Source organism: Nipponia nippon, unplaced genomic scaffold (assembly GCF_047370975.1).
Source record: "Nipponia nippon isolate SJK-2023a ecotype South Korea unplaced genomic scaffold, ASM4737097v1 scaffold_4, whole genome shotgun sequence".
Lineage (NCBI taxonomy): Eukaryota > Metazoa > Chordata > Aves > Pelecaniformes > Threskiornithidae > Nipponia > Nipponia nippon.
The window spans coordinates 122680034-122705855 of record NW_028262358.1 but is presented as its reverse complement, the minus strand read 5'-3'; the positions used below and the strand labels follow the sequence as shown (position 1 = coordinate 122705855).

Here is a 25822-nt window from a genome sequence, read left to right as displayed (position 1 = left end):
CTGTTGAAATTGAACCAAAACATTGGTTCTTCCCTTTGTAAAGCTGAGAGGATGCTATAAATGAAGGCGATCTGTCTCTCTGGGCTGTTCTTAAGTCTAGTGACTGAACAGGGCTGGAAGAAATATAAAGGATTTCTTATCTATATAAAAAAAAGTAGCATTACTGGGCTTACTAATGGTAACACACTACATCCCAGAAGGCTGTAGACATAGTTCTTTCTTTTGTATTTGGAGGACATGAGATGTAGAACTGAAGTCATCCATGAAAACTTGCATGGGGAACTTATTAGGGCTAGGGTCAGCCATAAAAATGATTTTCTTTATGGTATTGAACCCTAAACTGATGCTCTTTGAGATGATGGCTTTTTCCTGTATGATAGGAAGGAATGTGTCAATCATCAACCCACTGCTATCAGCTGTAAGCACAAGTCTGTTTTTTTGGAGCTGTGGTATTGGACAAAGTGTCTTTTGGGGCTGGAGAAATGTCTCTGTAACTGATTTGGTTGGTTGGTCTGGACACAGGTGAGAATAGCTTCTCTCCCTGCTGGCAATTCGGAGTGGTCTGAGAACTGGGTGAAGAGCTGGAGTGAGCATTGGCAGCCAAAATCCCAGAAATTTGAGCTAACTGCTGGTTTGAGGTACTACCTGGAAGCGCTGCATCATGGAAAGGCACCCAGCAATGGCATGAGAGTTGGAGTCCAGATACACAACACGTGGCTGAATCCCCATGTGGTGAACAACTACTACATTGAGAGACATGAAATTCGGGCTCACGCCTTGCATCTTCCAGAAGTGCAGGTCAGTGCTGTGTGCTTGACCCCGGGAGCTGGACTAGCCCTGATTCAGTTGACATGGATGGCAGCAAATCCTAATTGCTTTGATTCAATTGACAGGGATGGCAGCAAATCCTAATTGTAAAGGCCTTGTTGGTGTCAGACATGAAAGTGTGTTCCCACCTTGTTTTTAACTTGCTGAGACAGTTGATGAGAATAGCATCACGAGCTGAAGGTGTTCATGGTTTTTGCACACATTGGTGGGTGTACGTAAACCCTATGGTTGCATTAGAATCTGCTCAGGTGTTAAAGTGTAAGCAATGCTGACTCCTCTCAGGTTTTATCATCTCACTCATTAACACCTCGCCTTGTTAACTAATGCTAATTAATACAAGCTTGGGATAGTTTTTATTTCCCCTCCTTAGTGACAGCACACTCAGTGTGTGTTATCTGGTCAACCCCATATTGCAATCAGATGATAGAAGCTTTCAGCTTGACGAAGTGCTCAGCAATGGGAGAAGTTTTTCCTGGTGGTTGAACCCCAAAGCTGCAGGTCAGGAGCTTTAGGGACCATTTGTGGCTGCCAGCGTGTCTGCACAGGTCATGTATCCCTTGTGCTCCCATTAATCTAAGAACAGGAGCTCAAGGCTTGTGTCAGGAGACACCATGGAGGACAAGAGCAGTTTAAGAGTAGCTGAAGTGACTCTTGATTTACAGAGGCTGTAAATCAAGAAAATGCTGGCTGTAAAATCCTCTCAGTAGAAGATACCAGGTTTGAAGCCTGTGCGTCTCACACAGTTTGTGTCTGTTTTCATTTATTTATTTGCTTCTTTGCTTGCTAGATGTTGACTGTGTCTGGTACGGGGTGTTTCAGTATCTCCTGGAATAACACATTGTGCAGAATGATCCCCACAAATGCTACGGCTCGCCAGGTAGGCGTCATTAAATGCAGACACCCAGTCCTCTCCTGGGGTGTAATTGATGGAGCTCCGGTACTTGACAGCAGTTAAGCATTTGGCCCAGAAGCTGAGATAAATTTTATATGAGGTAGGGGTGATTTTTGTTATTGGGAGTGTCTCACAATGGGATTTTTTGGGGGGCTGACTCCCAGGTATATTCTAAGCATATCACAACATCTGATCTTGGCCTATCATGTCTGCAGTGAAGTATGTGGTATCTCCAGATACCAGACCCTTGGACTTCTCTAAGACCAGATGTGTAGTGTATAGCTCTTGCTTCAGACAGGAGCTTTGATTTGACTTCTTCAAAATTCCATTGTCTCTTGATGTGGTAGTTGGTCACTGTTAAAACCACCCTGGGTGATAGCCCCATGATAGTCATTAGACATCTAGTCAACACAGCTGGTGGAGCCTGGAGGGGCATGCAGATGCCCAGGCTGTGATACAGCTCATGTAAGAAATCTGCACCTTTCTGAGGAGGCTGCTGGACACTTAAAGGATGTCTCACACATGGAAATTTGCGCTCGTTGTTGATCTGAATTTTATTCTCTACCATTTGGCTACCTGCTTGTTCAGAGCTGCCTTGCCACTGGTCCCTAGCTGATGAAAAATATAGTGATAATGTATGTGGTGAAGCTCTCTGCTGAAATGATCCAGATGCTGTTGTACTGTGACTGCTTTTCACTTTGTTAATTTTTTTAAAGGTGCAAACAGCAATAGAGGAACTTCTTTCAATAGGATGTGAAGCTGAGCCAACTTCTGCTAAAATCCTTTTCCGTGATGGCTTTGAGAAAGAAGGTAGTGATCTTATGTAAAAAATCAGCAGTATTTACTGTGAGAGTTGATCTCCTTTTATGAAATAAATGTACTTTAAACTTTTAATGATAGTAAATTTACACTTTTAATGGGTTTAAGTACATACATTTATGTTTCTCAGCTATTCATTATTTGTATGTATTCTGATGGGGGAGTTTATGGAACTAATATTAAAACCAACATGATTAATATAATAATGGGAGATTCTGTAATACGTTGTATGACTCAGTCATATTGCAACACACTTATCAAAGCAGGCGATACGTTTTGGTTGTTAGAAACGTTAGGAGTAGAGACAAAAAAATGCAAGTTCTGGGGCATGTGAAGTTATTAATGTTTCAATATGTCTGCTGGGGAAGCAAACCTGGTGTAGCCCATAGCTACAGCTCAGGCTGTGGAAACAGCTGATTCTGACTCTAGAGGTCTTCACTTTCAGTGTTTCTTGATGACTGAAAGTGAAACAGTGCAAATATCTGTGATATACTTGACTGCTCAGGCAAGGTGTAAAACATCAATTGCTTTTGTAAAAAAAAACAAAATAAAATTATTGATAATAGTTTTCTAACGTTGAAGGTATTGGGCACATCAGAAAGCTACTCTAGTAGAAATCAACTCCAGTAACACTGGCACAGGTTGCCCAGAGAGGTGGTAGATGCCTCATCCCTGGAAAAACTCAAGGTCAGTTTGAACAGGGCGCTGAGCACCCTGATCTGGTTGAAGATGTCCCTGCTCGTTGCGGGAGGGTTGGACTAGATGACCTTTAAAGGTCTCTTCCAATGCAAACCATTCTATGATTTTATATAGTTTATATATATATACAGCCATAATAGTATGCTTATCCTATGCCAAAAAGTGGATGAATGCCTAGAGACCAGGTCCCAGCCATTAATATGTATATTTGGTGACTGATTCCTCCAAGTGGAGAAAAGCAATTAATTAACCATAATTGGGGTGGGAGGGAAGCTTTATGCAGAAAAATGAAAATAGCAACTGGACATTCTTAATGTGATCCCAAATCTACAATTCTGCCAACAAAAAAAAACTTGAGCTAAATGGCAATGATAGTTCAACAGTACAGTGGGAATAAAAACTGATGCATAACAAATATAACAAAGGAGAACTTGAACATTCATTGATGATTGTAAAATGTAGATAATGTTAAAAGACGGCAGAACAATGGTGAAATTGTGGTGAATGGATGCCAGGAAAATAAAAGAACAGCCACGCACCTTCAGACCTAGGGTCCATCTAGCCCAGTGTCCTGTCTTCAGCAGAAACCAAAATAGATGCCCAGGGAAGAGTAAAAACTAGATGACTATGTATAATAATTCATCATTAGTTCTCTCCAAATATGAAGTATTTTCAGCTCGATTAGTTTCCTGATTGTAATATGTTTTTTTTTAATTTAATTACCTTCAGCGGCTCTCCCTTCCCTGTATTTACATAGTCTCCCCTTGAACACAGCTAGACTGCTACATTCGTAATTTCTTCCAGTGAAGATTTCAACAGCTCCAGCACTCGTTGTACAAAGAACCACAGCTACCTCCTTTCAACTTTTTTTTTTTTTTTAACCTCTGCTATTAACTTCATTTTGCAGGCTTTATTTCTCTTCCTGGAAGAAAAGGTGAATTGTCAGTATGTAGTGACAGAAGAAAGTCTTTTATGTACTAGGAAGAAAAGAAATCCTAGCAGTTTTTCAGCAGCATGGTTGATAGACCAATGGAACAAACATCCCAAAGGGGAAGGTGGATTCACTGTTGCTTTATACATCAACTTCCAGCTTTGCTTGAGTGTTTTCTGGAAAGGACGGGTGGATTTGGCCAAACATACTTTATATGGCTAAAGATAGCGTTATTTGTCATGAGGTTTTATGGTCAGAACAGTAATCTAATGGTCTCTCCTCCTGTCTTTAAGCACCCTTAAGCTGGGGAACAATTGCCCTGCAGATGTTCACCATTTATCTGGGCAGGGGAATACTTAAAAGTAGGACTGTTTGACAAATTTTGGACACCCCCTTCCTGTATTTTCATGAATCTCTTGACTGTACTGGTGTCTTCTGAATCATTTTCAAGCCTCTCATCCCCTCTTATTTTTTTATCTCTGTCAGATATGAAAGGCATCATTACCACAGGGCACATTGTCAGTGGAACAGAGCCTTTCTGTGGGAGGTTCAGCGTTCACAGACCAAGCCAGCTGGTGAAAACTTCCCCTTCAACTCTACCAAGATATGATCTTACTGAATACACCCATGTAAGTGGCTACTCTTGATGAATATGTTGCACTGGGGACTGAATACTCGGAGCCCAATCAGCAACATAAGATCATCTGGTCTGCTTAGACTTCCCCCAAATCTGCAAAGGAACATGCCTTTGGACTATGCTTCTGGACACAGCAGCGTGTCTTTTATTGACTGGGTGGATAGTTTGAGATCCCTGAGACGCAGATATTTTTTAACACACCTGGCTGCTATCTGCTTCTGGGGATGCAACCCTTGCTGAGGGAAAAGAAAAGGTGGGATGGTGTTGGGAAAAAATGGAAGATGTAGGGATGACCACTTCTTGACAAAAGCAAAAAAACCCTTGTTACTTGGGTGTCTGCTCTCGCTCACTTTTCTGCTCATCAGCTACATCTACTTTTAATAAGAATAAGGTCTTGATTTCAGCTCTGTCACCCTTTCTTTGCCGCCTGGGGGAAGGCAAATAGTTGAGGGTTGAAAGGAAGGAGGTGGGAGGGAAAGACTTGTCCCCAAAGCCTCCTGCAGTCCTTCCAGACTCCTTCCCGTTCCCCTTCACAGACTTCTTCCAGTCCTATTTCCCCACATGACACCCATCCCAAACCTTATACCCTGCGAATCAAACCAACTCCTCCAGTCTCCTTTCCTCCCTCCCAGATACTTGAAGTCCCCATTGGTACTTCCCAGCTATGTTTTGCCCCAAAACCTCACTGAAGCTTAAGGGGTCAGTTTTCACGCTATGTGGTGGCACACAGGTCACCTGGATGCCAGGCACTGTCTTCTTATAGGTGCTATTCAAGGCAATTTGGCCTTAAGTCGTGGGGCTTTATTGCTGACCTTGAACAACAGGTTTCCCTACTAATGTTAAACTGGGATTGAAAAAGAATATAATATCTTCTACAGACATTATATATAAACTACCTGTGGTTTGATTGGTGAAAATTTTTTTCATTGTTTTTGCAGGTGTGTTTTGCACATAAAGGCCATATGAGCAATATCCTTCATATCTCGGTGTCCTACACCAATGTCTCTTTATGTTCAGTGAAGAGGAACCTCACCTGCCTATGGGATTTCAATGAAACTGACTCTAAAAGGTATCCAGACACTTAGAGTTTCCAGAGATTACACTTTCCGTAGTAAGAAGGTGTAGTAGGAAAACTGAGAGAAGTTCTTATTTGTACAGGAACAAATTGTCAGTTGGGGTAAGCTGACATGGGCTCTGTCCCTGCAGAGGCATTCCCGGAATGTACCTCTGGGTTTTTTTGACGATTTACTGAGTAAATGTGCATGTTTCTTGTTGTATGCACTATCTCACCATAGTAATGCACAGATGGAGAGTTTGTTCTGTCTCTGGTAAGCAGAACAGAAGGTTTCTGAGGACATTAATTTCCCAGTTTCTTTGGCAACAGTCAATGGATTTTCTGCAGTGAGATAGAGAGACGAATTGATTTTTTTTTTTTTTTACCCCCATGAACCTCATGAGATCGTTGGTACACAAAGTTTCGAAAATTGGTGTAGTCTTTGATTTTTCTTTATTCACTTAGAATTACATGGGTAGAAAACATTTGGTGTTAGATGTAAAGCTTTGGGCAGGCAGACTTAAAAAATCAGGAGTATCTGAAGAACTCAGGAAGTGAGTTGACAGCTTGGGTATCTGTAAGGTTGTGTGAGGGGTGTGTGTGCATGCCTGGAAGGGGAAGAAGGGCTTGGGATTAAATTACTACATGGTGGAGAGAGCTGGGAGCCTTCAGCAATCATCTGGTATTCCCAAGGGGCCTGAACTCTGAATTGACCCCCGTTGAGGTCACTGATGTTATCGTAGTGTTTTGTCAAAAATAGAGCAGTGGTAGTCATTCCTACATCCTACTTTGTGATACAGAGGAGGACACCTAAGCAGAGATCTAAAACTTTCTGTCTCACTATGGGGAACCCAACAGAGACATGTAGAGAGTGATCACAAGCCACTGAGCAAGTGTCTTGTGTATGAGTAAATAACAGCGGTACCTGATGTTACCTGGAGGCTTCACAAAGCACCTCAAAAGTCAGTTATCGCCGCTACCTCACAGCAAAGAGAGCTTGCATAACCTTGGTGTCTTCCAGCTGGACATTTACCTGCACTGACCTCTGGAAGGGATGTGTGAATCTCTCCACGCTTCTCCAGGACCTCCCTGCCAATTCCCCAGTGTTTGTGCATCAGATAGACTTGCCGAGCCCTGTGCTGCAAAAGAAAACATCTGGGTCATTTTACCTTGATGAAGTCATCATCACAGACAGAGCTGTGTCTGGTAAAGGAATCTGTTGTTTTCTTTTCTGTTAATGTTACCGTCTTTCCAGGATACTCCATTAAAATCTTTAATGATAGGGCTGGTTGAAACTTTTTCAAAGGAGAAGGGTATTTCACAACAGGCACAAAAATAATTTTGTTTTCTTGAACTTATTTTTTTTTTTGTGAAAACAATCAAGAAGGAATTGCCAAATATCACTATTCTTGGGTCATTTGAAAATGTATTTAGACAAATATAACTCTTGAGTGGTCTTGCCCAGACAAAAACAAACAAAAAAAACCCCCAAGCAGATATGTTTCCAGCTATGAAATGAAAATAACCTAGGCATACTGACAGCTGTTCTCCTTGCTCTAATGAATGCTTGTGCTCTTTTTCTTTCAGTTTCTCAGAGAGATCCCAAACCACCTTGGCCAGGTGGGAGGATAGTTGAAGCAGTATCTGTGGTGGGGTCTTCTCCCACTTACAATGTGTCCTGGATGGTGTCTGGCTGCGGTGCAAGTCTACCTCTTCTCTCTCTAAGGTAGGAACAATGAGTACATCATCTCCATACCCTGTAATACCTCTTGCAGTTCCCCCTGATATGTCTGGAACTGGTTGTCATCTAAGACATGACATGAGAGGCAGTGGAGGATAAGACTGCAGCTTGGCAATCCTTGTGCTTTCATTGGAGTTTTCTCCTCTAGGCATTTCAAAGAGGCCAGGTACAGACTATTTAGACTACTGAATCCTGCACAGATGGCTGTACTCAATAGATGGGTTGCAGTTCTAAATTAAGATAATTTCATTCTCAGCACATGAGTGTTTTGAGTTTTGCTCACCATATAGGATCTTGAACATATATTGTAGACATCTTAGTGAAGGTATCTGATTCTGGTATTGAAGTTCCATTGTATGAGTGAGATTCAGTGGCTGAACCAGAGGTGCTTAAGATGTTTCAGCTGACCTGGAGTATGTAAGATATGCATGGGACACCAAGATATGATGTAGGACTAGAAGGAAATCTAAGCCCTTCTGGAATAGTGGATGGAGATCAGCCAGAGATGTTCCCAAACACCTTTAAAGACACCAATTACCATGTTAGGCAATGGAAGTCCACCTTATGTGTCCTTGTTTACTGAGATGGTTTCTATTCTGGAAGTCCCAACAATGAAAGACGAGGCAGAGCCATAGGCTGACCAGATCAGAGAGTGCAACATTAAAAGCCTATACTGGCATAGAATAAGTCCTGTAAAAGTTGAACTGTATCCAACTGAGCCCTCAGGGACCTGATGGGAGTAGAGCCAGGCAAGGGAGAAGCTGGAATGATGCAGCCTCTTCTCCTCTGCAGCAGCCAGCTGTTAGTTTGGCTCAGTTACTTCACCCAAAGTGACATGCTCAGGCGTCCACAGGAAACCTTTCAGAAGAAGGTGAACCTCACCCTGCTGTAACTTAATTTGGTTTCTTACCTTGTGTTCTCTCCTCTTTCAAGCAAATGCAAAACAATGTGTCATTAGTTTTGAGTGCTCTAAACACAGCTAAATTCTCCTTTAAGAGTTGGCTAAGATCTGAAGACAATTAGGTCAGGTTCCCAGAGCAGCCAAGTCCTTGCATTTCTTGGTGAAATCCATGGCTTTGGTGAATTCCTCAATCACTTGTCAGGGTTCAGAGACATAGTCCAAGTCAGCACAAAGGAAAAGACTGACACAATCCAGTTTATACCTCAGTTTTCCCAACAGTATAGCTGCTCATCAGCAGTTCAGGCTACTGTCCTGTAAAGCCTAAGTCTAAGAAGTCATTCGGTAAAACAGTTAAACCACAGTTCAGACCTCTCTCTTTTGTAGAAGTCAACTTAGCTAGCACAACATAGAAGGATTTAACTTGCAAAAGTCTCTCCTTGAAAAGTACATTTAATTGCCAGTGTCAAATGTAGTATTTTGACATGAACCACCAATGCTAAAGGCAAGGATGAGACTACAAGGGGATGTTTGCGAGGTTTAATATGCATAAACAGAGGTGTAACTAACAGAAAGAGGGGACATTTTCAGTCCTGTGTGTAGCCTTAAGACGACTGGCATTGGAATGCTACATATAGCACTGATGAGCATATTTTTCAAAGATATTTAGAAAAATTGGAAAAAAAAAAACAAACAAAACATGACCATGTTTATGGAGCTGAAGAAAATGCCTAGGAGAGAAAGATTTAAGAAGCTTAATCTGTTTAGCTTATAAAAAGAAGATTAAAAGATGGATTGATCACAGTGCCTCTCACCAGGAAAAAAAAAAAGAAGTGCTTAGCACTGGTGGGCTTCTGAATCTCAGAGGAAAATGTAAGGGAAACCAGTGTGTGATGCTGAAGCCAGGAAGACTGAAAACAGAAATCAGGGCACGCTTTAAAAATGGGTAGGCTGATCACTGTCTTTGGATTATCTTCAGAACAAAACTGGCTCTTTCTCTTAACTGTGAGCACTTGTTGTGCTTTAATACAACTTGCCGCGGTCGGGACAGGAATATTAACTAAAAATCTGATTTACCGGCTGTACCTCAGATTAGAAGGCTCAGTGGTCCATTTGGTTTTGTATTCCGAAATTTGCTCTGCAGAAGCCACGGCTGAGGTCTGAGAGACTTTAGCTGTTATCCAGTCACTTAACCACATGGTGGCATCACTGTACCACAGAGTCTCTTTTTCCTTTGAAAAAGGAGAATTTTACTAGCAGGGGAGAAAATACAAGTTTTAGAAACTGGGCTTTGGGTGAACTCTAATACTAAATATCACTGTAAATCAGGGGAGTTAAGATTTTGATAGGCGCGAGGAGACTACAGGATGAAGTAGGAAAGCTTTTTGCTTCGATGTTGTAGCTGCTGCCCAGGCTGCATTGAGTTGGTCCTTTAAAAACACTGGTACTGGGGCAGGACTTGCTTGTGCTTAGTGCTGTATGAACTATTTCTTCTATCATAATTAGAAAAAGGTGCTTTTCCATCGTTTTCTGTTGTGTGCATTGCCTACATTATGTAGGTATAAGTTGGGAGTATTCAATTCCACTTGAGCTCTGAATGTGTTGCCCTTAGGTCCTTCAAGAGTGTTGTTCCCATAGGCATCCCTTTGCTGCCGGGGACATGAGGATGTCAGGAGTGGGGGTCCTGACTTCTAATGCCTTCATGTGAACCCTCTCTGTCACACAGAGGTGCTTTGCTTGGGGAAGGCTCTAAGGAGTATGGCCACCTCTACGTCTCCACGGAGGATGTGAGAGTCAGCGTCACCATTCAGAGACTGCAAAAGTCATCTCCACCTCTTGGAGGGACCTTCCGCATCCACTTGGCCAATACAGTGATATCAGGTAAGAGAAGATGCAAGTACAGGTCCTGGATTTCCTTTGCAGGAAGCCAAGTGAAGAAGAGACAATGCTGAACCTTTGAAGTTCTCAGGGTACAGGCTGGCAGGTTAAACCCATTGCAATAGTTGCTAGATCTTTTCGTTTGATGTCCTTCAAGACAGGAGTTAAGGATTATAGGCAGGGCAGTATTTCTAGATGTTAGGTATGGAGTTGTTCCAAAATGCATACAGCCACTATGAAATATTTAGCTTAATGTTAAAGAACTTTGGATCAGATCCTGAACTGGGATTTGACATCCCAAGGTTTCGTTATGCTGATATTTCTCCACCATGTATACTTCTGGTCGTCTTGTATGACAAGACCCATGCAGGTAACCAGGAAATTCATTGTCCTCTAGGATTACCAGGACTGGTTATTGGTTTGCAGATACCACAAAGCTTTTGTGCATAGAATTGCTTGACTTGAATTAGTCACCCTTTAGATGCACTAGGTTTTCTTATGTTTGGTTTAAATATTCAAAGATGTTTAGAATGAAAGCGAGCAGGTTAATATGACCAAGGCCAATGATAAAGTTCTTGACTGAGGAATTGGTGACTCAGTTATAAAGTCTAATCATAAAACAAGAAAACGTAACCTTAGAATATTCATGAAATAACTCTTTCCTCCATGTTGTCACTAAAGATTTTTCTGCAGCAGCTGAAGGCTGTCTCAATAGTGCCCTGCTTTGAATATCATCTTTTAAAAACTTACTCCATTACTCTTGTCCTTTTCCCAGGTCTTGTGCTTTCCTTTCCTCCTTATGAATTGGTTTAAAGAGATTTATTGTATCTGCAGCTTTGGCTATGGCTATTTATGTCAAAAGAACTAAGATTTCATTTGCATTTATTTGGGACTGGACTTTACAAAGTCGTCTTCATAGACTGACTCCCCACACCCCACACCACCCCACCTCTCTCATCTAGGAAGTTTCCAACCATTCTATTTTGAAGGAACATGACTTGCACACTGAAATTTCATGTCTCCTAAAAATGTAGGTTGCATGTAATGAAAAGCGTTACTTAGACAAAATTTCTGATGGTCCCAACTGGAAAGAAGTTTCTCAGTTTTCTTAGCTATTAAACAGTGCAATCTTTTGGCATTTGGGATCCAGTAAATTTCCCTCTGCTGTTTTTTGCCAGTTGCAGAAGTTTGAACCACAACAGCCTCACACTAATAATGAAATACCTTTCTTTTCTAGGAGCAGGTGGATGTGCTCTTCTAGGGATGAGGATATCCACTGTTTTCTAATGTCTTTTGCAGATGTTTCAGTGCACATTTCCTCCCATCATCTCCGCAAGCTTTTGCAAGAAAACATAGATGATTCTACAGCCCCATACTTCAACACCAGTGACTTCATCGTGACCAAAGAGTCAAACTCTTGCTATGAAAGCATCTGGACACTGACTTGGAAAACAAAAACTGGGGATTTGCCCAATGTTATCAGTGTACAGTAATTTCTTTTACTAACACCCACCTTGAACACCATTCAATGTCTTTGGCCTTGGCAGAGTCATTCTCCCAATGTTTGTTTTTATGAAAACACCCATGAGACCTTAGGCAATCTATCTTCCTACAAGGAACAGCAGCTTAAGCACATTCCAGATTAGATGATTAAAGAAACAATTGCAGTTACAGGAGGAGAAATTACATCTTCAGAGCCTGTGCTTCAAAATGAGGAGGCTAGAATGTAATTTCTGTGCTTTTTTGCAATTCTGCTCAATAAAGGGACTGCTATGCTGAAATGAAAACTATTATAATCACATTAATATTTCAGTACAGTAACTGAAGCTCAGTACAGGTTTGTGGCATCTTGTGGGCCAAGAAGGTCTTTTTCTGATAACTATTCTTTATGGGTTCATATCTGGTTCTCGTAAGTCTCAGATAAAGGTTCAGTTCACAGTCTCCCATCTCAAGATTTATCGTTTAAGTTTTACTTCAAGTAGAAGTGTCTTTTTTGAATAAACACTCAGACTGAGCTGCTTCCTTCCCCAAAAAACAAAAACTATTTCTTTTTATATCCAGCTTCTAAAAGCGTAAAATTATCTTCAATGAAGCAATGAATTCTCATGCTCAAGACATTGGCCTGGATGGTGAAAAAAGTTTAAGCTGCATCTTCAGCTGTAGCACAGGCCCTTTTTTCACCCAAAGTCATGTTTTTGAGAAGCAGATGTTCAAAGCTATTTTGTTGCCTAATTCCAAAAGATATTATTGAGTATTGGAAGTTTATTTGCAAATTCGGTTCCTGAATCTCTTTGCCTCAGTTTCTTACCTGCAAGGTGAAGATGGGAACAGGGAGGTGTTGTGAGGTCTTGGATAATGAAGATTTGGACCTAGAGATAGGAGTCATGGAAGAAGCTTGAAAAGAGGTTTCCAGGAGTTATTTGCTGCCTTGTAATGACTCTGTATGAACTCTGAGGGAACGGTTTTAATTTAAAATCACAGGACAGAAAGGGGTGAGAAATTTAAATTCTTTGTTCTTTGCCAGGTCTCTGCTGAAAACCTCACTGGTCTGAAGCCAACTGTTTCTAGTCGTGTGGTTTATGATGGGGGTGTATTTATTGGGCCAATATTTGGGGACATGCTTGCTACCTTCAATAACAAAACACAGGTGAGTTAATGTGCTGTCACACTTCCTATTGATTCACCTATTGATTCATCAGGTAGATCCAGGAGTCTCACAGGTATTCAGGTACCTACTTCTGCCACTAAATCCTTTCAGAAATCTACTATTCTGTGCTTTGCCATAAATCAGTCAGATTCATCTCCCTGGTTTGTACAGCAGGACTTTCCTCCAAGAATTATTGCAGGTGGGGAGAATGGTCATCATGGGTGATGGAAGACAATTTATTTCTTTTGAGGCAGTGGCCAAGGGCTGACATTGTCTCTGGACTCCCATCCTTGCTGGGTCCTATGCTGCTGGTCACCAAACTTGGGAATGATACTCTATTTGTCTCCAGAGTTCCAGCTGTTACACTGATGGGCAAAATAAATTAGATGCTGGCTGTGGTACCAGTCTGTGAATCAGGCAAGTCCTTCAGCCTCTGTGGATCTCAGTTCTTCATGTGTGAAAAGGGAGCAAGGAGGGCTTCCTGGCTGAATGAATGTGCTGGATGGACAAACGTTTTGCAAACTCAGATGTTGCAGAGCAGTGCACGTTGCTGGCTTTGCTTCCAGCTAACACTACTGGGTAGTGTAGCGATAGCAGGGTGATGCTGGATGTGCTTGAAGCCCAACTGTGCAGCACCTGTGGCTAGGTCATCCCGCTTTTTTGGTGAGTCTGTTCCCCAGACATGAGGACTGCCTTGCTACTAGTGGTTCTACCACCTACAATGTCTCTGTCATCTGTGGTGCAGACATACCCTCAAATAGACCAAATGAAACAAGAATGGCAGCAGCAATCAGATTTCCTCTTTGTTTTTGAAGCTTTACTCTAGTTTGCTGCTAGCAACAAGTATAAAAATGTCCCTCTAATTATTGCATCTCTATTCAAGCAGCGTACTTTGTAACTGTGCTCCTTGCGTTTCTTGGAGACAGTCTGCTTTTGCTTTTTGCAGGCACTGGTGTACCCTCCTGGCACACCCTTAATACCTGGGAGAGAGATGAAGAGGGGCTCTCCTATGCCCTATGCTTTGCCAGTTGACTCGTCTGAGATACTCAAAGAGATCTCTCTGGATATCTCTTGTTAGATAATCAAGGTCACAGCCCAGCTTTCTTGTTTCAGCATGAACAACAAGGGAAAGAAATAAAATTGAGGGCTGCATGGGGAAAAGACACATTTTGGGATTCATTCTAATTAGTCTCACAGGGTGCTTTAAACCTAATAAACTTGTTCCCAAGGCAGGGTGGGAAGAACTGGGGTATGGCAAGCAGGGTCTTCAATGGATAACTAGAAGGAGAGGAGTTGGGAGGAGCTGTGAGTCCCAGCAAGATGGGAGATAGATAGGATCCTGCAGACACCAAGAAAGGCTGGAGATAGAGCTTCCAAAGCTGTGCTCTCCTTTGCTGAAGATTGAGCCCTAGCAAGCCTTGCAATTAAATTTATAATGAGACTGCAGTGGGATAAACAGCTGTCTGATGGTGCTCTGTGCTGGCACAGTCAGAGTGCTCTCGGTAGCTCAGTGTGGCTACCGGCATTGCTCTGCAGGTCTACCAGGTAGATGTGCCTCTAGAAAACACCTCTGTTCCCTGCCCAGCTTTAGGGATAACCTTCTTCTCTGTCTGCAGGTGGTGGTGGTTGTGAATGATGTCCTTGCAAACTGTTCTGGTTCATGCTCTTTCCAGTTCAGCCAGGAACTGACACCCTTAGTCAGTGATGTGGAGTATTTTACAGGTAACAGGGCTTTGTGTCTGAACAAAATGGCAAAAATACTGTTCTGTGAAAAAGATCTGCCAGATGCTGATGATTTTGTGTATGTGTGTATTCTTTTGGAAATGCCTAATTTTATGGAAACTGCACTGTCTAGTGGGGCACTTCTGATCAGCTTCAGTCTTAAAGTATGTAGCACAGACATGTTTTTACAGCAACGTGAAGATGGTAGAGGCATAAAGGGGAGAGAAACAGTGGTAGGCTTGGTACTTAAAGTGAAAGGTCGCTCTTGGCTCAAGTTATTTTTAATAAATTTAAGTAAAAAAGTAATAGCTGGACAGAAACAGGCAGGAATAGGCATTATGGGGGAAAATGAGAGATCATCGGTGGTGTAGTCTTTAGGATGTTCTGATGAAGATGGTAAAAACTTTTAACTGTTGGTTGAAAGTAAATCCTGGTCATTGCTACTTCAAAATTCATGAATCATGTTGTTGATTATATTCCTTCAGATGATGGGTCCCAGGCCACAGTAGTTATCGGGGGAGCTGGCTTCACTGAGGAGAAGCCAGCCCTGCAGGTGGAGGTGAACAACACAACCTGCCATGTCATAATGTTGAATCAAACCGAAGTGGTTTGCCAGATGGACAGGCTGCCAGTTGGAGTCTACCAGTTGACACTACTGGTGAGACCTTATGGCTTCGCACTCAATGCCAGCACAGGAGAAAGCATCTTCCTAAGAGTTGAGCCAAAGCTGGTAGCTATCGAACCTCCTACAGCTTCAGAGATTGGTAGGTCTGAATGCCAGACTGGATCTAAGGGGACATATGCTTTCTGCTTCTTGCTTTTCATGGCATGTTTCAATTCTTCTGTACTTTCACTACCAAGGTCTTCATTTGACAAAAAAAGACATAATATGGCTGGACACATTGTGTGTACTCGAAAGCACTAGGGAAAGTTTCTTAAAGAGTGACAGACTTTCCTTGGTTCTTTGTGGAGGCAACAAGTTTCCCTGACTAGTTTTGTTTGGGAATAGTAAGTTCAACTGCAGGTATGTTTATTCCAGAAACCCAGAAGGCTAATAGTGTTTCATGGCTCACCTTCCCATATCTATTTGACACACAGCTTTGTAGTATTTGAATTATTCTGGCCTAATTGTGAAATGGCTAAACTTTGGTTCATCCCAGTCCGATTTAAATGAATTCATATCTTGAGTGATAAAATGGAAATCTCATCTGTGTTTAGACATAGGACTCAGAAACCTAGAGAAGCTCAAACTAAACTGAAGCTCTTTCCATTCACATCACCCCTCCTCTTCTTGAAACAGAGGAGGAAATAGAGAGTGATATATTCCACCCCTGAAGACAAGAGCTTGGAAGCTTTTCCACAGAGCTCTGGGGCCAAAGGATCATTATGACTCTTTCATCTGCCCTGTACGTGATGCAGATGAGAGGATTTCACCTGGAAGTCCCAGCAAGGTGCCTAGCCAACTGTAGCTACGCCAAACCAAATACTATAGAAAGCCACCATTTCTTTTTTGGGGAGAGGGAAGAGTCTCTCCAACACAATGAGAAATGCGGAGAACACCCTTGGCACACCTGGGTTGTGTAGTAGGGACCAATGCTCTCAGCATATGACTTGTTTTCAAGCAGCTAGAAATGCACCTAGAAACAACATCACCCAGGTCTACTCTGACAGTAAAAGTTATCCAGCTTTCATCTGGAAATCTTCTCATTTCATTATTGAGGTGCTTTGAGTTCATGGTAGCAAACATCACTGAGAGCAGGAGTACTGGCCTAGGTGCAGCATGAGGCTAGCTCAGCCGTGTGGCTTGGAGAACTGATTATGCCATGCTTGGCCACCTTGGAGCAGGCAGAGGAAGGGAATGATGGTCTGTGAACTTCTATGTGGATGAGACATGGGATGATCTTAGGAGAATGTAGGTTCCTAAGATGAAAAGCAAGAAGTTACAGCCACGACTTTTCTTCATGTTTTGTTGGAGTGTATGGCAAGAAAGATATTCTAACCCTTTTCTTTCCTCTTTTTTTTTGTTTTTTTTTTTCCTCCTCTCCAGTGGGAGGGTCATATAGTACATAAGGTTGATACTCACTGCTTTAATTCATCAAAAAAAACCCTAAAAGAAAAAAGCCAACGATGGCAAGTTTTAGTGCTTGGGCCTTGCTTCTCATTTCCTTCGCTGACAATCCAGTTCTTCTCCCAATTACAGTGATCCGTCACTCATTAAAAAGAAAGCAAGTATAATGCTATCTTACATTACATATGCCTTGAACATTTATAATTGGAAAGAATTACAGCTTCCATCTGTGTTTTTAATTTCTTCCATTTAAAATACCTCTCTTCAATCTTATCGTAAAGTGCACATATGCAGTATTTCATTGCATATGGATATAAGTGTAGATATCAAAACTTAAGAGCGTCAGTCTTTACACAACACACATGGATTTTGTACTCTAAATCTGAGGCTCCTTATCTGACAACTATTGCATTAGACAAGTGGCTTCAGTTTTGAGTTCTTGCTGTTTCTGGCTCTGCAAATTTAACATTACAGGAGAGGAAGCCGAGGAAGCATCTTGTACTTTGCTGCATCAGGTCCCTCTTGTCAAAATATCACTGGTTTCAGTGGTGCCGTGCTGGGAGTTCCCCGTGACCTATCTCTATAAGCATAGGATGCCTTTCTAAAGATAGATACTACCACGTTGCAGTGGATGGAAGGAGCTTGCTGTTAAAGTATCTGATTGCTGTTTGCCTGGTTTTGCTGCCAGCCAGACAAAATCTAGAAGATTAAACTTCTAGACTTTGGTGGTTTAAAGAATTAGCAGGAAACAATGCTTTGAGAAAAAGGTACAAGGGACTCTGCCATTAATACATAATGACTCTACTGTAGAAGTTTACTTACATCACACATGAAAAGCATCATAAAAGCTCAGTTCAGTTGTAATATAGCCATGATGATATAGCACATGCACATAAACGTTGCCGTAATAAAAATTCTGTCTGAGCAGTCTGTCCAGCCAAAGTCCTAAAACTCTGTGGTAGTGGTAACTAGAGCAAACAGCGGTAAGTTTCAAGGAAGATTTCTTTTTTTTTTTTTTTTTTTAATTTGTCTCTGAACTCATCAAAGAACAAAGTCCAGGTTAGAATTGCTATTAATGTCCATTCCTGTTCTCTTTTCTGTTTCTCTTTGAAATGTCCCTGAATTTTCTAGTCAGTTGAAAAAGCAGAGGGGCACCTTGCCTATTTGCATTGGAATTGGGTGCTGCAGAAAGATCAAGTGCAAGTCTAACTTGTGTTGGGCATGATCCTGCATGTGATTGAAGAGGTTCAGCTCTGGCTGGCACAAAGGAGAGCTGAGGTTGCTCCATGCTTCACAGAATCAAGCCCTCCGTGACTTTCATCACAACTCTGCTAAGTCTCAAGCCCTGCCAAGTCCCCTTTCTAACCTAAGTTTCCTAGACACATGCTACAGGCTTTTTTGACAGCAGGGTGCTTGGCAGCTATTTGAACTGTGAAAGCACCTGCTGTGTTAAGCTCATTTTCCATTCTTAGTGCTTCTTCCTTCCTTCCTTATTTCATTCTTGGGCTGGGGATCTCTCTAAGGTTAAGATCACAGGCCAGACCTTGCCGGCTTAAATAAGTATGTCATTAAAAAATAAACTGAGAAACAAACCCAGTCCTTCTGTATCATGGACAAGAATTCAAATAATAGGCAGGAAGGATCTCTGGTGAAAGAGAGGAAGCTAGGCACAGCAAGGTGGAAGCAGATCATCATCAGATCAACTGAGAGACAGTACTCCCTTTTGTAGTCACCTATTAATGAAGAATCTTTTGCATATAAAAATATCATTCCATGTCTTGAATATAATGGAATAATTGGTTTTGTAGGAGGACTGATTGTGGCTCTCAGGGGGACCAATCTGGAAGGGTTAAACTTGGTATTGTTCGGATCTCAGCCTTGCCCAATTTTGGAGGATGATCGAAACTCAACAAGAATTGAATGTAAAGTTCCCTCTCGGGTAAGAAACCATATTTTTTTGGGAACATTTGGTAGCCTACAGGCCTTTCTATGTTTTCCTGGCCTGAGCTACGCTTGGGGAAGGGCAAGAAGTAGCCCATCAGCCAAGTCTTGGCTGTGGGACAATTTAACGTAGACTCCAACTACAGTTTAGACCAGCTTAATTAGCAATAGATTGATAGGTGATTTATGAAAATCAGTGAAATAGCAAAAAATCCAGATTGCATCTTTGTTAGCTAAGCCTCACATAAACAAAACTGGGGCTTTGAACTCCAGTTAAATTGCATATCTCCACTTTCAGCTCAGTGTCTACTAGTAGATTAAACAAGCCTGGGACAATTGCACTTCCTCATATTGTTGAACCCTCTTCAGCTCCAAATATTCTACTTTACATCCAGACGTCCTCTGGACATTATCTGTGTGTCATGCAAAAACATGCCTAGGGATGCTCTTTGCTGCTTGGCAAAATTAGAACCAGGACGATGTTAATAGTTTAAGCATAGAGTTAACTGTCTATGCCTATGACTTACCACTGTTTAATTTACCAGTATGGATATAGCAAATGAAAATCTGCATAGTTTGGGATTGTTTTGAGGTTTATAACTCTCCACAGATGTCCATTTAAAGGCAATGTAACTGTGTGCGTTTAGAGTCTGATGTACATACAAATTTCATCAATGCCCATGTGCCTGACTTATTAAGTATGGGAGATGCAGGAATATAGGGAATAACTTTTTTTTATTGATGCATTCTTATCCCTGACATTTTCTTCATTTCTGTTTCTAGGGGACAGAAGATGCTGCTGTCCATGTGACACTAATTTCTGGGTATCTGTCAACAACAGTAACCAACTTGTTCCAGTATGATCCTTCCTTAAACCCTGCTGTTGTATCATTGAGCAGAAACAGAAGTGGCATAGCAGGTGAAAAGGCTGCAGACATGTGTTGGGCATGGTCTGTGCAAGTGTTATTATTGCTGATGATGGTGAGGCAGGGGGAATTTAGGTTTATGGAGTTTGGTGATCTGACACTGGTTATTTGCTGTTTTCTTTTAACTTGTAGCCCCCATGTTTCCTGCTAGTCCTGATCAGTCCTGGTTGTTTTATGTTGGTTTTACTCTAGCACACATGAGGTAATGAGTTGCTTGCCCTAGACCAGTATGGATGATGTCCACAGGATGTCAGGTGTGGTATAGTGCTCCTTTTGTGCCATGTTTCTCTAACTCTGCTCTGAAACTATCCCATCCATTCATCCTTGGTAACTATTTCAGCCATGACAAAAGAAACAAGCTCTAGAGAGTGTCCTTCTCCAGGATCCAAAAGGGTTGATCATAAAGCACATCATGTGCATTTTGGGTTGCTGAAAGCAGAAGAGAGGCAACACTTGTCTTGCTAGTTTCTATTTCCAAGCCAAACTGTTTCTTTCAGTTTGGTCTTGTGTTCCATTACTTTAGAATATGAGCATAGACTTCATGGACTTTGGGGGGGCAAAATCCCAAGCAGATCTCATGGAGCGTTTAGCATTCCTGTCTTTTGAAAGTTTCTATCTGGGGTTGTTTGTTTTTTTTTTTTTCTCATTTCCCTTCTTTTTTTTCACAAGGTTTTGGCTGGGCATTGGGAATAGAAGGCATTAATGGTGAATGGTGGCCACTTACAGAGAAGGCTTTTAGGAAAAAGGTTTACTACATTTCTGTGTGGCAACTAGACACCAGATTCCTAGTATCTGAGAGAGAGTAAGGAAGATAGGAGAAAGACAAAAATATTCCTGCTTTCCTACCCACCCCACCCCCATTCCTCCAAGGATGCAATCAGCTGATTTTTTTTTTCTGTCTTTTTGCAGCCTCTCCTCTGCACACCTTAATAAAGCTCCCCCCAGCCAGTTTGGCTGGATTTGGTGGGGATGCAAGGAGTTAGGTGACTGCCAGTGACGAGATGCGCTTCTTGCTGCATACCTGGCGTTTCTCTTCCTTTCCCCAAATGCCCTTGTAATTTTCTATTACTCCAGAATGCATAAATAAGAGAAAACGTCCTTTATCATCTGAATATTATTCAGATACCATAGCACCAAGGGGAGATTTTTCTAGCCGCGGGCAGCCCAGGTGCAAGGAATTCCTTAATGTTATAGCATCTTGTGAACGGTGGTGGGGTTGAGTTCAATCTTCTATTCAGAACCTCCATGGCTTTGGCTTTTAATATAATTTTTCTCCTATATAATAAAAAGAATAAATAAATTACACTGATGCCTTCCAGGCATCTAGGATTAAGCTGACAATTGACCAAGAGTCCAAAGAGTTCACATTATTAATATATTCAACTTCTCAGGCTTTCAAACTTTCAAACTTTATTTGACTCTCTGCACATGCAGAATTGAAAAGTACTGGCTTCAAGACCTGCTTAGAGGAGCTGGTAGATAAGGGGAGCTCTGTACAGATTCTCCTGCTTTGTGAAAGGGAGAGACTTCTCCAAAGCTGAGGCTGCGGTGCTGAATGCTAACGGGGACTGTACCTGCCGCGGAGGCGATGATAAAGCCAAGTGACCCTGGCCTCTGCTTGGGAGACAAAATTACTACTCAAATCTGAATATCTAGTGAGGATGAGCTAACCCATAAAAGTTCATTTTGATTAAGACAAGGTGACAGTGTAAAGCAGGTGAGCTGCTCTTCACTACTGTGCCGTGTGGCTGGGATAACAGTGCCACGTAGAGCATTGCTTTTAAAATGGAATGAGCCCAGTGAAGAAGAGGAATGGGCAAAAATGAAGCTGCTCTGGGACAGCCAATCTTCACCAGCCGTTCTGGAACAACTCTGTGGGTAGACAAGTGTTCTGGGCTGGATGGCTCACAGGGATGGTAAAGAGGTATTAACACCTATTGCTTCATGAATTTAGGAAAGGGATTTATGTAACATAGTGGTCTATGACAGCAAGGTGTTGGACTTGAAGACCCCTCCTTGTCCTGTTTATTTTTGCTTCTGTGCAGTTGAACCCACACCCTTCAGAGGAGACAGGAGGATAAGATTCACCTCCTAAACATGTCTCTGTGCTTGTTGCTTAGATGTCTTGCAAAGTCATTGAAGAGAAATACGTGGTTCTGTGGTGGGATTCAGCACAGCCCTTTTGGATGTCTTCCTTAGAATAAGATGAATCATGCCATAAAGGCTCTGTTTCTCTTCACTGGCTACAAACATAGCCCTCTCAGTGAAAATGTCTTTATTTGGACTGATGCATACCACCCTAATTTTTTTAGCTATCATCTCAGAGGGAATTTAGGTTATGAAATTCCCTTCTCTACTACCCTTGTCCTTTTCTATTACTGCAGTATGCACAAATAAAGGAAAGTATATTTTATCATCTGAATATAATTTGGCTCACAACAGAGCTTAAATGGGAGAGAGAGCCATGATTCCTGAAAACAAGGTGCTTTGGAGAAGGCATGAGCATCTGACTTTAGGTAACCAAGGAAATCATTGTTTAGCTGTGGGAGGTTCCTGTTAAAGTTAGCTAAATAGTGCTGAAAAGTGTGGTCTGGATCATTATCAGGGATTTAGGAAAAATCCCAGAACTCCTCAGCTCCAGTTTATGTGACCTTTAGAAAGACTGGATTTGGCTTTTATCAGCTGCAGATATTTATAGGATAGACAGTTATGGTAAGAGGGCAAAGATCCTATCCTGAATATGTACCAGCAGGCTGAGAGTAGCCGTAGATGGTCATAGCCAAGTTCACAATGCTAATGTCTCAAGACAACCCTGGTGGCTGGTGATCTTATCAGGGAGGCCAAGGGACTGAATAGGATACAGAACGACTGTGGTCTTCAAGTTTTTGTTTTGGGCTGATGGACATGGCTGGACCTGTTCTGGCATGATGGGACTCCATGCTCTTCCTTGGCCAATAGTAACTTGTGCTAAAATAACTGTTACCAGAGACACTGAAGTAGTTTCATCCACTCTCTTCTCTGCAGGGGGTCAGGAGCTTGAGATTGGAATATCTCAGTTTGCCAGCTACCGAGGGTCAGATATCAAGGTGCAAATTGGGAGCTCATGGGCACAGATCCAGGCACAGACGAACCGTGGTGTTAATGTGACGCTTCCAGCCTTGGCTGCGGGATGGCACAATGTTTCTGTCATCATCAATAGCATTGCTATTGCTTCAAACAGGTGTGTGAATGCATGTACTTTCCTTAAGATATAAATTTCTTTCTCTGTCCTATTCGGTATTTTAGGGTTAATCTGAAAAGAAAGGTAAGAGTTTTTGCAAATTCTGTACCTTACAGTGAAATCTGCAGTGTGGTATAAAATTATGAATAATTATCAAGGCATTTATTGATCTGTGGAACTCGAGTCAGCAAACTGCTAATGCTAGTCGATTAACTCCCCTTGGATCAGTAGGAGGCAGGAGAGAAACATTTTCGAAAAAAAAGTTGATTTGATGAAAAATGCATATTCAGGCAATCAAAGGTATTCACAGATTCAGGTCAAATGCAGATAAATCCTGCTGTAGGAAAACAGCAGAAGAAAAGAAATACTTTTCATGAGAAAAACAAAAGCGAGTTTGAAAAATAACAAAATGCTTTGTTTGGAGAATTTTTAAATGATACTATTTCCATCTTTTAAGGTGACACTTCAAGTTTGTGCCTAGATAAATGTAGTATAAATTAATTAAAATGTGGGGGAAAACCAACCTGAAAGTGGGATGCAGCAATGTATTCACAAGCAACACAGTTTTGCTTCTCAGCCACACAGCTCTCATCCATCGCAGCTTCTAGGAATGATCCTGAAAGAATGATACTGGGGAGAATATGCTTTTATTGCTCAAAAACCACCCTAAGCTGCTTGTTGAATTAATGAACTTTAGAAGGAGAAAGCCTGTGGTCGGTGGGATGACACACAGGGATTCATCCCACCATATACTGGAGCCTGTTAACAGCACCACCACTTTGTCTCCAGGGACAGAGAGTGGAAGGAGATGGGTCATCCCAGGAGACAACTCTAATCTCTGGTGCACTGGATTGCAGGCTTGGGAAGATCTACTTCTCTAATGTGTCTTTTTAGGGCAGAGAGTGTTTTTGAAAGGAGGGTGATGAGGAGGAACAACAGATGTAGGTCGGACAGAAGCAGACCTACACTCTTATCTGAGTGGGCTTCAGGAGGTTATGTCTGGGTTTCCTCTTGCTGCAGTTAACTCCATTGTCTGGTGGAAGGATGTAAGGAGGAAAGGCAGCTGGGATGTCTCTTCAATGCACTTCCATCTCCTGTCTGTGGGCATAGCTATAGTGGGATCTGTTTGGCAAAAAAACTCCTCATTCTTGCTTCTTTTGATGGGCAATTCAGTTGCACCTTATGGAGTAAAGTTAACCCACAGGTTGCCATTTGATACGACAGTGTTCATAATAGATGTAGCTCAAATCACGTGGAAAAATTTGGTGTATGGGGTGGTCCTGTCGCTGTGGCATTGAACAAAGGGGATGTGCCAGGTGGGTGTATGGCCTTCCATCCTAGAAGGAGTTGTAAGAAAGAATAGCACTGCAGCAGGAGAGAAAAATATATAAAAACTCCAAAATTCCCAAAACCCCTTTTTATGTTGCTTGTGTTTTGCAGGGTTGAGCCATTAATCCAGTACCTCTCAGAGATCTTCAGCATAGAGCCGTGTTGTGGCTCCTTTCTGGGTAAACAGCGTCGGTACATCTGCAGTCACTTATGGAGGTTAAAAGGATCAAGGGCACAGTTTTCCTGCAGGAATGGAAAGGGCATCCCATTTCACATCAGTTTAAATGAGGGTGTTTTAAATCTGTGACCCTTTATTATGCAGACATCAACTGGCAGACAGCAGCAGTCTGGAAATGTGGGATTGTAGTAGTGAGCATCCCTCAATCTGGTTGGCTGGCTCAGGGCTCCCTCTGCTTTATATTTGATTTCCCCAAGTGTTTGCTCATGTATCCTTGCATGTTCCCACTGGGGAAAAAAAAGCACGCCCACACCTGACTCATCTGTGCTGTTTCTTTCAGTCATTACGCCTCCACCTTTCAAGGCTTTCTATGTGAAAGTTAGGTGGAAAGCAGGGTACAATTGTGGTTTGAAGCAAACAATAATTTCAAGTGATTCCAAAGGGGACATTCATTTTTGTTAAGTTGAAAAGACAAAAAAAACCCCTTTTTCAATGTTAATTTTAATCAAAAGTGAAATATTTATTAATCCCATTCCAAGCTTTTAAACATTTGAAACAATTTAAGTGTGTTTCAGAGCAAAACATCACTGAATTAAAAAGAAAAGTTTTACTTTAAGTCTTCAACTGCAGATTTGGGGTGGTTGATTTATTTTGTCATTTGGCTGGGGGTGGGGGAGAGTTGAATCCCTGTAGTGAATTTTATATGAGCCCTTGGAAATGCTTTTATAGAAGACAGAGAAATTCTTGGGATGCAACCTCAGGTCCTCCACAGATTGCTCTCCCAGGCTTACAACACATTTAAAGATACAAAAACTCAGAGGCTTTGTGGTACATGATGAGTTCAATAGTTTGTGAAGTGCTCAAACCTTAAAAGATGAGAGCGTGGATAGAGCTTGGAGAGCAAAGGCTATCAGTTTCAAAGATTAAGCTATACTAAAAAAAAAAGTAAAATTGTACCCTTCTTTTCGTATTTAAGTGTAAACTGAAATTTAGATAAGAACTGTTTAACACTTTGGCTGTAATTTTATGAATGGCTTAAGCTGATTTAGAATCTCATCTCTGCAAAAAGCACCAGTCCTTCCCCTGCCTTATCTCTGGTCTTTTGTTGTCTCTAACACTTGTGTAGCCACCTGGATTAAGGATTTGAGATGACTCAAAAGGAACCCCATTATAAACCAACTTATTTTTCAGCCAGATCATGGGGAAAAAAGAAGTGTATGGGCTTAATGGATAAAGAGGGTGAAGCAAGGCAGGGCACTGGGAGTGCCAGTACTGCAAATTAAAGGAAGATGGAGAGAGGCTTCAGCTGTCTTTAAGAGAGGCAGCTCTGGGCTTGGAAGCATGGGATTAGGCTGGGAATGCTGGAGGGTTTGCATCTTTGTCTTTATCACATCCTAAAATCCAGACTGTTCCT

At 41.8% G+C, this 25822-nt stretch overlaps 1 protein-coding gene across 30 annotated transcripts in view; it reads left to right on the top strand.

Moving 5' to 3' along the window:
* Positions 1-25822, top strand: part of PKHD1 (PKHD1 ciliary IPT domain containing fibrocystin/polyductin) — a 268857-nt gene that overhangs the window by 22668 nt on the left and 220367 nt on the right. For 29 of the 30 annotated variants that reach the window (XR_015708033.1, XR_015708034.1, XR_015708037.1 and 26 more), the window contains 16 exons: positions 523-798; positions 1616-1705; positions 2437-2530; positions 4656-4798; positions 5745-5875; positions 6882-7066; positions 7448-7586; positions 10226-10380; positions 11677-11861; positions 12902-13024; positions 14641-14746; positions 15232-15510; positions 18623-18753; positions 19539-19674; positions 22706-22901; positions 24342-24409. Coding sequence is in view for 24 of the 30 variants with exons in the window: in XM_087773809.1 (XP_087629935.1) it covers positions 523-798; positions 1616-1705; positions 2437-2530; positions 4656-4798; positions 5745-5875; positions 6882-7066; positions 7448-7586; positions 10226-10380; positions 11677-11861; positions 12902-13024; positions 14641-14746; positions 15232-15510; positions 18623-18753; positions 19539-19674; positions 22706-22901; positions 24342-24409 (2437 nt within the window). In the remaining 6 variants the exon portion in view is untranslated. The other variant, XM_087773824.1, reaches the window with a different exon arrangement.